Consider the following 13,422-nt stretch of genomic DNA (forward strand, 5'->3'; position numbering starts at 1 on the left):
CCCTTGTTTTTACTGAGATTGCATATTATATATTTAGACCTTTTTGCTCTGTGTTTGTACTGAGTCTATCACTATGGGGTCCTAGTCTATGAGGAGGGCTACCAGGCCCTATGATAATACTAATAGTAGGTCCTGATCCCAAACCACCTGAAGTTAATGTGGAAGTCTTTCCATTGACTTCAGCAGTATTTGGATCAGGCACTTGAGCAAATCAATGATACTTGAGCACATGCTTGACTCTTAAGTGTATTTTAAGGTTCCCTTTTTGAGCTGTATATTCCAATTAGAATAATGGAGCAGGATTGTTTGCACTGGGGGATGTGAAGATGGGAAGAGGGAAAAGAAAGTCTAATGAATCGGAGTTAGGTTAGTGAATTTGTTTTAAGCAGTCCTTAAATTTGTCTCAAGAAAACTGTGCTCTGCAACACCTGTCAATGTCTATTATGAAGGTAGGAAGGTAGAGAAACAGTACAACAAGAACTAAGAAGTATGATTAAATATGTATGTATATGTTTGGGGTACCTCTCTTGGATGGAAAATGATGTTATCTATTCTAAAATCTCCATGAATCAGATTTTCTTCATTATCACCAGCTGGCAAGTTGTTCATTAACCACTCAGCCAGCTGGTTCATAGCAGGAATGTCTACATGAGCAGATGCATCATACTGTTTTTTCCAAGTTGTAACCTGAAAATATAAAAAACAAGTAAAACAACTGGGAAATCAAACATCAGCTATTTTAAAGCAGAACATTATACAGTTGAGGGAGCGAGCCATTCAAACTTCCTTTTTACTTGTTATAATTCAAAGGTGTTGAAAAAATATTTGTCACCATATACCATCCCTTTTCTATGATGGTCTTACTCTTCACTTTTATAATTATGCTATGAATATGTAGCCAAGATGGTTATGAAACATGATGCACAGTCAATTTTTCCACTGGAAATAGAGACAAAGGCCATTGTTGAGATTTTCTATTCACCAGTAAACTTCTTGGCACTCATTTTTTTCCTCTGTCTCTTCTTGGAACTCTAGGCTGACACAGCCAATTGATTTTATTTAAAAGACAATAATACATTATGTTCCAGTCATAACTATGCACAGGTGCAGGGACACACTCACATGCAGCTAGTTGTGGGCCTGGGAATTAGAACTCTAAGGTGAAGAAATGTAACTGGCAGGAATATGCTTGATTCTGTTATTGCCCTATTGCATTTAAAATGCCATAAATGAAGACAAATACGGGCTAGATCTAAAGGATTTGCACTTACTATAATTTGTACATATGCATTCCTATCATGTTTTCTCTAGCTCTTCAGCCCACTATGGTCAGCTGCTCCAGCCCATTCAGTCTGCCCTCTATGTTCCCTTTTGAATGTCCACTGTTCTGGTTTTAGGCCTGGTCTACACTACAGACCTATATTGGTATAGCTACCTCGCTCAGGGGTGTGAAAAATCCACACCCTTGAGCAACGTAGTCATACCGACCTAATCCTCTATGTAGATAGTGCTAGGTAGGCTGCAGAGCTTTTCCTACCGACATAGGTACCGCCTCTCAGGGAGGCGGATTAACTATGCCGATGGGAGAGCTCTCTCCTGTTGGCTTAGAGTGTCTTCATTATAGCGCTAGAGTGGCACAGCTGCATCAGTGCACCTGCACCTGCACCAATGCATCACTTGCTCTTAGTTAACAAACCACATCCCACTGCACTTTTGTGTCTGTTGCTTAGCTGCTCTAAGCTTCTATTCCACCTTTGCTCGTGTGTCTCTGTTTTTTCAAGCCCTCGGAGCTCAGTCACTTCCAGTGACTCACTCTGATTACAGCCACCCAAAGGACTTCTGCTTCCTTAACCCCTCTGATACCAGCCAAGCTATTTTGATCTCTGTTCATTGCCCTTGGCCTTTAGATTATCTTAGAGATCCAATAAGGTACAGAAGAGAATTCAAGAAGGTTTAATAAATAGCAGAAAATTGCACCTCTCAATCTTTGGCCTTTGTTTCTATCACCAGTGGAAGGCTGAGTGCATATTTTGTTTCATAACCTCGCTATATGCTACAAAAGTAAGCACAACAGAAAATCAAACACCATGGATCAACTCCTCAGAAATACTGTTGAATAAGCTTTGATACTTCCACATCTTCACACTAAAACAAAAAAAAAATAGTCACATACAGATTCAATTTCTGAAGCTCAGGAAACTTTCTCTAAAAAACAACTTAGGCCCAGATTCTGGCCTAGGCTGCACCACTATAGATCCGCAGCAACTCCCCTGAAGTTATTCTTGATTTATACTGGTGTAACATATCAGATTCTGACCCACTGGGAATACATGATTAAGATCCTTTCCAGCTTGTTCTAAAAGGGACAAAGCAAGTCCCTATATCAACTGGCACAGGTGATTCAAATTCATGAAAATTAATCTTGGGAGTGCTATTCCTGCTTCTGGATTTTGACAGTGTTGTTATACCCTTAGTAGCTCATTAGCTTTAAATCTGTACTAAATATCTCTGGGAAGGGGAAAGGACACTGAAAGATAGACCTGATCTTTGTTGTATTTCAAATATAAATCCCACTGCACGTGTAATTCCAAATCTGGAGATGTGACACAGGTGAATGGATACTACAGTATGATAATAGGACCATAGACTTTATCAATGTGTTTATCAACACAATAACATATAGAGTAATTGAACTAATTATAAGATACTAGGTAAAGCCAAAATCTTGAGTAGTTTAAAGATGTTCGTTATTTTTAAAGACATTGATATAAAGTGTTGTAACCAAATGAATACAAATGAAACATTCAAGGGTATTACAAAGTAAGTGGCTTTTGAGACCATTACCTGCCTCCTACAGTATCCTGGTCCTCTGCCATATCCTTGGAGACCCAATGAATGCAAACTGAATGAGTGCAACCGGGCCAGGGTCTCTATCATAGCCACATACAAAGCAGATCGCTCTGCTGAACTGACTTCAGGTAGTGTGAGGTCTCGGAATAGGCGACCCTAAAGACATCATAAATCAGATATTTGGTTGGATGGAAGGAGGAGGGGAGGGAAAGGTCACACAGCTCAACAGCACAAGATGCGTATGATGTATTAACAGTCACTGCGTCAGTAATCTCTTCCTCGCCCATTTGTTTCTTGTCCAGGAAGGTCAAGGCACTCTCGCTCACTGAAATCCAAAAACTACCAATCTCACAGGATCTCCCTGAGCAGTGAATTAATTATATATATATACACACACACACACACACTTGTAGATCCTGAACTAGAACCAGACACTCTCAAACTCTGAGGTGTGTGAAATCCAGATTGTATTTCTTGGGTCCATCTCAAATATTCTGAATCAAAATAATTCAGTGTATAAATTGAAAAATGAAATGATAAGCTCTAGTTTAATAAGGATTTTTCACATTTCAAAAACAGTTTAAAGTAATCCACTTACTTTTGGGGGGGGAGGGAGAGAAGGAGGGGCTATCATTTGCCTCTGTTGTGGACCCTTTGATGTGGGAAAAAGGGAAGACTAGACAAATTTTTCCTTTAAACCCACTCACTTCCAGCTAGTTTATGGTTTAAATAAATGTACACAGCTAATGCACTGACTAGGTTAATTTTTGCCAATTAATTGTGAAAGAATAGAATTTATTGCAGCATTACATGATACTGTTTAGTCAACATACATGTTTCATCAAGTTCTGTTCTACTTTCTAAAACCTTGGACTGTAGTAATGAAAAAAAATAAAATAAAAAGCAACTGACCTATCCAATTTAGTCAAGTGTGAAGTTACGTGGTTGGGGGGGAAATAAATGCTAAGGGAACTAGATTTATTAAAAAGAAACTTCTTGCTCGAGACAAGACAGAGAAAATTCCAACTTTATAAATGTGCCAAAGCAAAGATGGAAGTTTTTCAAAGTTTTTCATAGTTAATCTAATTGGAAGCAGTATTAGAACATGGTTAACAAAACAAACAAACACCCAACTCATCTGTCTCCTAAACTGAACACACAACCTGATGATTTGATATTAACCCACTTTCTTGTCATTTGATTTGTTTACAGATAGTTTATGCTTTTGCTTATTTAGATTAGTTAATAAAATATAGAACATTGGAAGCATGTGGTTTGGAGGTTTCCTTCCCAGACATTAGTGTTCTGAATCTGAGGAGTCCCCAGTGTAAATAAGAGGCACCTCTGTGACCCATCTAGTGGTGGTCCATAGACCGGCCCTATATTCCTATAATTGCTGCCTGAACTAGAACTGTGTTAGCTTTTGAAGAACAGTTGGCTAATGCATTCATCAGTTCATTCAAAAAACAATGTGGACCCAGAAACTTTGAGGGCCTGGGATGGAGAACAGTTACCCAAACTTAAAGCCGGACCAGCTCCCCCTAATAAGTCTAGGGTTTTCACACCAGTGATCCTGCCTGACAACCAACCTGAGAAGATCATGTTGAATGGTGAGCCAAACACATGACCCTGCAAGCGAGAAATAAGTCCTAAAAAAACTGAAGTAAATTGGGGCTATTGGTGATCAGCAGCTCTGAAAAAAATCAAGCATTTTTATTTAGGTGCCTAAAACGGGGCTTAGAAGCCCTATTCTAGGCACCCAAGATTGAAAAATTTTATCAAGGTTCTTATTTCAACATATAAAACTTTAGATATTTTAAAGCAGCTTGCAATGGAAATAAAACCAAAAAGAAAACAAAACAAAAAACTACAACATGTATTGACTAACCTGTACATGTTTCATCACATAAAATTCAGTTCCAATCACAGAAACATCACTGCAATACAGTAGGGGCTCAGGGACTGGAAATCCAGCTGCAAATAATGCTTTCTGCACATGATATTCTCTATCAACCTAAGAAGGATATAGTATGGTAGGTACAGAATAATGTTCAAATTCTTCAAACACATTTAATTAAATTTATTTTACATACATACAGAATATAACACTGTGCTCTACTAAACACCAAGTGCTGGATTATGTATGCAGTACAGAACACTGCTACTGGTGTGTGCATTTGAATAATTAATTGCATTTTCTAACATTTCTAACATTCAACAGCCACTTAAATTTTTATGCCAATAGTTACACGAGGGAAATAGCCCACTTGAGAGTTGGGCCTGGTATAAACTTTAATTTTCTTTATCTTAAATCAGATTTATATTAACAACATCTAGAGCAGCTCTGTCTCTGGGTTAAAGTTGCTAAGAGCAAGACAACCCTTCAGCCAGTTAAAGCAACTAACTGTTAGTTCCCCAGTTCCTTGTCAGTATAGGGGTCATGTGACAGTTGCAAAGCGGCCTATACATTTGTTTTAAGAAATGCGAAAAGAGGAAATATGGAGATGTGTGAGATGTATAAGTGTGGGCAAGGGAAGTTATAGCCATCAACATATCAACGCCTTCTAATGAATTGGTGCCATCTGTACCAGCCAACTAAAGACAAAGATCACTACAGACTATGCTGGCCTAAGTGCCCGGAAGACTTTGCCAGCACCGAGTTACTGACCAGACATGACATCACCCAGTCCCCTGATCTGCAGTCCTGATTGATGCAATGTGACGAAAAGACCACACAAGCCGAAGAATGCATCTTTTTCCTTAAGTATTTCCCCCTTTTTCTTATGCCGTTATTGGGTGGTGATGCCCCCATTATTATTATTCTCTAACACATTTGAGGTGTGCACATGTGTGTTTAAATGATTGCATGCATATGTGAGTTCATTTGTAGTAAGCAATATTAATCATTTCCTAATTCAAGTTCTAGGCAGTCCTGCTTTAAACTTAGACTGTTGCCCTGAATAGTGAGGGGTGTCAGCAACACCACGGCTACTCTACAGGAGAAGTAAGAGCTGTCGACTGCTGTTGTATCAAAGACTGGATAATTAAACCAGAGGGAGTGATCAGTATAGTCACTAAGCACACAGGAACTTTGGAAGGAGTCTAAATATTGCTTCAAGGGCTGAGAGGTAAACAAGTTTGGTTCTGATTCTGAAACATTCAACCAGTTCAATAGATTACCTTGCCATGAGCAAGACCCCGTAACTGGCGGTCAGAGCTAAGCAGGTGGCTGCCTCCTCAAGTTTCTGTATTTGTAAAAATTGATCATGTGCTGTAGTAGTTTTATGATTAAGGTTACGATTATGTCATGGAGGTCACAGAATCTGTGACTTCCAGAGACCTCCGTGACATTTTCTGCCCGCAGCTCTCAGCCACGGCTGGCGGTGGGCCCCCAGTAGCTACCCAGCTGCAGTGGGGGGAAAACCTCCAGGCTGCCCAGCCACAGTGGGCAGCGAGGGGACCCCACATGGGCTCAGCCATGGCAGGGGGGACCCCAGAGCCCCCAGCTGCTGCGGGGGGCAAGGGGACCCCAAAGCCCCCAACTGCTGTAGGTGCTAGACCCTCCTCCCTCCACATTTTGTCAGGGATATTTTTAGTAAAAATCAGGGACAGGTGATGGGTGTTCGTGAATTTTTGTTTGTTGCCCATGACCTGTCCCTGATTTTTACTAAAAATATCCGTGACAAAATCTGAGCCTTACTTATGATTTGATTATTTATTACTTTGATGGCTTGATTAATTGGTGACTCAGTTCATATCATTATTAATTCTAATTGTGAGCTTGATTTGATAATTGTACTGTCTAATTCTTAGTATAGTAAGTGTTTATAGTAGTTTATAGTAGTTAGCTTGGTGATAAGTTTGATTAACTTTAAATTTGCTTATTTATTAATGTGTAATAAAATCCATAAAAAGTATACAAAGCCAGTTTTTCTTTCATATTTGCAACTGGGTCAGAAACCTTTAGAATGAAGATAATTTAGCCGAAGTATTTGTGAGCCATTTGGCTCTGTCCTTAAATTAAAACATTTGTTCCTCACAGTTATGTAATTTTACCACATGAACTATGAAATGCATTTATAGTTTGCCAAGGAATTTGTTACTCACCTTGTGAGCTCTAGGCAGAAGAGGGCCATGAGGCTTCTTCCTAAGCACATATGTCTTAAAACCCTTCTGCAAGTAAAAGGTTGGATTGGACTGGCCTGAGCTACAGAGAAACAAGAAATGAATTACTAGGAAACAAAGTTGCAAACATTTAATAGCAAAAATAACAGCAACTCCAAATTGGAAAAGTGCACATCATTGTTTGGCCTGAAGAGGATGCCCAGGTACAATTAGGGAATTCATCTCAAGGGTGTTCTTTTAAACATACAATCTTACAAATCAGCAGAGGACAGTTCAGAAAGTCGGTAGTCATGTGCTCTATTCCCAGCTCTGCCACATATTTCCTGTTTGACTTTGGAAAAGTTACAGTTATTCTATGCCTCTGTTTGCTCTTCTGCAGAAAGGAGGTAACACCCACAAAGATGTTGTGAAGATCAGTTAATGTTTTCAAAGCTCACTTAGATTCTTGGATAAAAAGTAGTAGCCTTGAAAATTTACCAATCTGGATTAAGAAAAATAGATTAATATTTTTTACAGTAGTGCATAAACTTCCTTAGACTTACAATAGATGTGACAGAAATGGGAATTTTCTGTAACACTTTATGAATGATACTTATGGCAATTGACCCTTTGGCTTAGTATTGTTACTTCGTGGGTGCAGAAGGGGTAAAATGCTTCCCTTGGAACAGAGAAAAGGTGTAAGATATTTGTGCCAGGCAGGGCCGTCCTTACCCACACGCAAAGTACGCAGCTGCATAGGGCACCAGGAAACTTGGGGCACCAAATTTCCTGGTGCCCTGCGCAGCTGTGTACTGCTCCAGCCCCTACCCCACCTCTTCCCCAGGCCCCCCACCCCTGCGTTTCCCACCCCTGCTCCGCCCCAGCCCCGCCCCCACTCCACCCCTTCCCCAAAGCCCCCGCCCTGCTCCGCCCCCGCCCCACCTCTTCCCACCCCTGAGGACTGCAGCAGGGCCGGGCCTGCACTCACCGGCAGCGGGAAGTGCAGGGACCCGGCCCCAGCTATGCTGCCGGTGAGTGCTGGGGGGTGGTTCCCCCCCTGCCCCCAAGCCAGCCCCCTCCCCCCCACGGAAGCCTGCTCCCCCCCACAGGGGGGCAGCATAGGGCCCCAGAATAGCTAGGGACGGCCCTGGTGCCAGATAACTGTCTGGGGTGATTTGAATGAGCCATCAAGTGCTGGCTGGAATCAACACATATCAATGGAAGATCCACAAAAAACAATGGGAACCCCAGTGACTAAATGATTGACACTTAACAGCAGGATGCTCAGACAGGCTGGACATGGAAACTCAGCATGGTTTTCAAGTGGAAGTCCTGGAGGTGACAGGAATCTGCAGTAAGAACTGGGCTGACAGAGACACCGCAATTCTCACTTGGGATTGATAGACAGAGAAAGCCAAGATGGGCACTAGAGCAACCTGGCTTGGTGGAATTTTAAGGGCTAGTCTACACTACAATCACTACAGTGGTGCGGCTGTACTGCTGTAGCGCTGCTAGTGCAGACGCTTTATGCCGACCAGAGAGAGCTCTCCCATCAGCATAATTACTCCACCTCCCTGAGTAGCAGTAGTTATGTCAGTGGGAGAGTGTCTCCCACTGACATAGCGCTGTCCACATCAGTGCTTAGGTCAGTGTAACTTATGTTGCTCAGAGGGGCAGCTTTTTCACAACCCTGAGCGACAAACTGTTTCAAAGTAAGCGCTAGTGTGTACAAGCCCTAACTGTGGCCAGTCTGAACCATCTTAACCTTTGCTTCTCTACACTAACCTAAGGAGTTCCCGATGCTATATTCCAGTTGATTAATAAACCCTACTCTGTTTTGAAAAGGCTGCCTAGTCTTGCTGCAGATGTATATTTAGGGGTAAAAGTTTCTGAACAGGAATCTCCCTCAGTTGGGACTCACTGTTCAGTGCTCATGATGAGAAAGAGGAGTGTTAGAGCCCAGAGGCCAGGTATCAGAGGAGTTGAGGCCAAGTGACCAACCCTTGTGGAAAAGTGTGATCCATTGGCGATCTGGCATATAAAGGGATACTCCCAGAAGACTGCCTAAAGGCCAAGACACAGCACAGATCCTGTACATCCGTGACAATAGGTCATATCTTGAATACAGCACACATTGAGATAGTTCTCTAATCAAGGCCCCAGTCCTGTGATGGAATACAAGCAGGTGGACTTTTGCATTAGCACTGAGCCCCAGTGAAGCCCATGTTGCTCTATATGGGCACAAAGGTCTGCTCATACTCATCCAGTGCATGATCTGTCCCTAAGGCACTGCCTGAGGCAACTGGAGAGTTTTTTAAAGATGAATACTGAAATTGGGAAGTATGCTATTAAGTCACACCTCCAATCTTAATATCATATTTATTACCAAGCAATGTAACCAGAGGGTCCCTCCCTCTTTAAATCCCTTCAGGGACTCCTCTTTCTCCAACATATCAGGTTCCAACTTCTAGTCCTCACCTTCAATGCCCTGGATTGATCCACTACCTTCTCCTCATTCAAGTTCCTCCTTAAGATTCACTCTGCACCAACCCCTATGAGATATTAGATGACTAAAACATCCATTTATTTTGTTTAAAATAAGTATATTTGCTCCTCCATGCTATGCTTGCCAAATAACCATGTCATCATTCTGGTTACCCTTCTTCTTCTTCCCTAAACCCTCTGCCTACTATCTTGCTACCCTCTTTATTATGTCATGGGTAACTAGGACATTCCAGGTTGCAATCCAGTACTATTGAGGGGCTGTTTCACCACTGCCCTGCACCTTGGGTGTCTCACAATGCTTTGCGGAGGTAGCTTCCAACTTGGGTCACTCAGAAACAGCCTGCCAGCAAGCAGATCACACCTGGAGTTTTGTCTACAGCTACTGCCTTGGTTCAGCAGCTCTGACACCTACAACCTGTCAGTACACACCAGTTACACTCTGGCTTCCACCAGCCTTGGTTACCATATGCAGAATTACCCCACCCACTCCCAGATTTTCCCAAAACATGTCTGCTCTGCACTGTCAAGCCCTCTAATGCATAGTCCAGATATATTAGGTCCATTGCCTTTCTAAGGGGTCAATATACAACAATTTGCCACTTTCAATGGAATTGTCCACACAGTTCACAACACTGGATTAGTTTTGATTAAACAATAAAACAAGTTTATTTAATTACAAAGAGATAGGTGTTAAGTGAGTACAAGTATTAAGGCATCAAATAAAAAATGTTTACAAGAAAAATAAAGATATTATGTTTTCTAGTACTAAACTTAACGAACTAGACTTTATTCAAGGTGACATTCTTACCACAGGTTTTCAGTGGCATTGCTGACAAAGTTTCAGGTAAGAATCTGCTCCCAAGGTCCTCTTAGATGCAAGAGACCGAGGGACAGGAAAAGATAACTTGGGGTGGTTTTGCCCCTCACTTTTATAGTTGAGTCACCCTTTGAAAAGCACTTTCCTGAGTGTGACCCCTAGTTAAAATTCTTTCTCGCTGAGAGCATGGAGACATGGAGTCTGATGGAGGCTTCATGCTGTTTCTTTTCACTTGTTTATGCTGTTGTTGGCGAAAATGTAGATCTCTTTGTTCCTGCCCTCTTCCCTTGCCAAATAATGGCCATCTGATAGGTGATGGCCCATCAGCTTTGATGACACCTGACTAGGGGCCTCAACTTGCCTTTGTCTTGGGAAAACAGGCTTACTCACATACCAGACTTGTCTGGCAAACATACTTCAGTCATGATTTCATCTTATACTCATAACTTTACATATAATGTTGCTACACACATTTCACCATAATATTATTGACCAGCAAGTTATTAGTTTTCAAATGATACCTTACAAGGCATATTTTGTACAAAGATTATTATAATAGTGTGTGGGGTGTGAACACAGGGGTGCATTCTGTCACAGTAACATTTTCAAAAGTGCTTAATTGACTTAGGAGCCCTTGTTCCATTTTTAGAAATGACTTAAGTGCTTAGAAAACTGCATCTCATTGCAAGTCAATTACATTTATTCTCCTAAGTGTCTACGGTCTGGTCTACACTACAGAGTTAGGTTGATGCAAGACATTTAAATTTACAAAGGACATAAATCTATTTTGTCTATTCTGCTATGGTAGATGTAATCATACAGTCTTCAGTATTATAAAAAATTATATTTTAATGTCACATTCTTAGACTTATGGTCTTGTGATGTCATGTTCTTGGGGAGGAAAAAGCCACTAGCGGTTTTATAATGAGATTACCAGTATTTCCAATTTTTTGGTATATTGTCACCTCTCACTTTTTTGAGATCCAATTAAGAAGACTTAACTCACTTTTTACAAGTATTTTGTTTTAGATCACACATGTGCTAATTTATCTGGTCCCTTTCTTCAAGCCATAGAACATGAGAGAACCCCAAAGGCCCCATCACTCAGAATTGTTAAGGGCCTATGCACTGTTCCTTGTCTACTTTTAACACATACAGCAATAAAGTTAATCATAAAAGAGTTCATCAAAGAGTTTGTCCTTAAAGCAAATACTGTTTATTCACATTGAACTTGTGCCCAACAGGATAGGTTGCTGTTTTACAGTAAATAAACTTTGAACTCAATAACATGTTTTGTAACTGGTGAACTTTCACATTGATAACAGAAGTTACAGTATTTTGTTTCTGCATTACCGTAACATGTAGTCATGGTTTTCCTTGTTGTCCCTCTTTAACTGCACAATGAGCTCAGTGCAGTACAACGCACACCTCTGGCTCTGTTCAATACATGTATTTAACTGATAAACTTTGACAACATCTGTAATCTGCCTATCATAGACACTAAGGTGATGGATGCACTAAAAACAGGTAAGATACCATAAACTAGGCACTTTGCCTTCCTTACGCGTGATCATCCTTCCCAGCATTTCTAGGATAATTATTATTTTTATCTTTATTGCATCTTTTGAAGGATGACCCTATCTACCACAAACAAAATTCACGGCTGCCAAAGTCATTCTTAGGGCTACCTAAATCAGTAGTTCTCAACCCTTCCAGACTACTGTACCCCTTTCAGGAGTCTGATTTGTCTTGCATACCCCAAGTTTCACCTCACTTAAAAACTACTTGCTTAAAATATCAGACATAAAAATACAAAAATTATTACTGAAAAAATCGCTTACTTTCTCATTTGTCTGTATGAAATGTTAGTTTGTACTGACTTCGCTAGTTCTTTTTATGTAGCCTGTTGTAAAACCAGGCAGATACCTAGATAAGTTGATGTACCCCCTGGAAGACCTCTGAGAACCCCCAGGGTTGAGAACCACTGACCTAAATGATAGCTCGCTTCACACAGTGGCGGTGCCCGCGCAATCTTACATGGGCAACCGCTGAGACGCAGACATTTGTGCCACCAGAAGAAGCCACAATCTAGGGGCAGGCGGCCCAGCTCTCCTGCCCATCCCAGGTTTCCAGGGCTAATTTTCTCGAAGAGATTGTGCAAGCAAGGCTCCCTTGGCAGCTCTCACTGTCCCTGTTCTGGTGTCACGACTCGCTGCCCCAGCGTCAGGCCAGCAGCGACCGCTGTGATTTGTCCTGGGCGAGCAATGGGGAGAGGCAGTCGCAGCACGGGAGTGGGGAGACCGTCCCCGCCTGCAGGGTTACCTGTACTGCCTGGCTGTCAGCGCTTCGGGGGGCTGCACAGGAAACCCGGCCAAATGGCGGGAGAGGTATTTCTCCAGGGCTCCCTGGTCAAACCTGTGCTGCTCCCTCACCGCGGTAGTGCCAGGCTCAGCTGCCATCTTCAGCCCCTCTCGGCGCTGCTGCCAAGCCCAGCCAGCGCATGTACGCTAGCAGCGTAACCACACCCCCTTCCCCTGACCTACGCCAGGCGGCACCCCTCGCCCGGCGTACGCTTTTGGCGTAGACAGTCCCCTTGCCTGGAGGACCCTCCCCCGTGGGCAAGGCTCGAGTAAGTTGCTTGAAGTTCGGCGATGCAGGGTGAAGGGGTCTGGCCAGTTCTGCAGTGCGAGGGAGTAGGTCGGCAAGCGGCAGTGAGAGCAAAATTAGCTCCTTCACCACTTCTCAGAGATGCCAGGAGTGTGGCTGACAGACAGACAGGCAGACACAGGTGCTGGCACCTATGTGTATGTCACAGCCAAATGTTGTCACAGCCACATTTGCGAGTTTTCCGACCAACTGTAGAGCTGATTTGGAAAAAAAAAGAAGTGACGATTTAGTATAAAATGTGAACACGTCGGTCTTTTTGTTTGTTTTCATTCAGGTTTAGAAGATTCCAACCCTAGCTCTGGCCAGAGCATTTCACGTGCAATCACATTGACAACCTGGTTGCAATGTATCACAGACAACCACAAGGTGACTTTTAACTCACAGCAATCATGTTGTGATGTTTAACCTACAACCATCTCACAACAGTGAGTGAAAACCATGTTGAAACATCAGCTTTTAAGCCTGCTGTGTGATGTTTA

At 42.2% G+C, this 13,422-nt stretch overlaps 1 protein-coding gene across 1 annotated transcript in view; it reads right to left on the bottom strand.

The window, feature by feature from the left end:
- The window catches only part of LOC113409689 (acyl-CoA dehydrogenase family member 11-like), a 55,221-nt gene extending 42,452 nt beyond the window's left edge, over positions 1–12,769 (bottom strand). The window contains exons 1-5 of the mRNA XM_026663865.1: positions 12,599–12,769; positions 6,958–7,057; positions 4,739–4,864; positions 2,845–3,006; positions 523–687 (exon numbers count right to left, since the gene is read on the bottom strand). Of these exons, the coding sequence (XP_026519650.1) occupies positions 523–687; positions 2,845–3,006; positions 4,739–4,864; positions 6,958–7,057; positions 12,599–12,735 (690 nt within the window). The 5' untranslated portion in view covers positions 12,736–12,769. The remainder of the gene's footprint in view (positions 1–522; positions 688–2,844; positions 3,007–4,738; positions 4,865–6,957; positions 7,058–12,598) is intronic.
- Between the last annotated feature and the right edge of the window lie 653 nt (positions 12,770–13,422).

Source organism: Terrapene carolina, unplaced genomic scaffold (assembly GCF_002925995.2).
Source record: "Terrapene carolina triunguis isolate 2854851 unplaced genomic scaffold, T_m_triunguis-2.0 Scaffold34021, whole genome shotgun sequence".
Lineage (NCBI taxonomy): Eukaryota > Metazoa > Chordata > Testudines > Emydidae > Terrapene > Terrapene triunguis.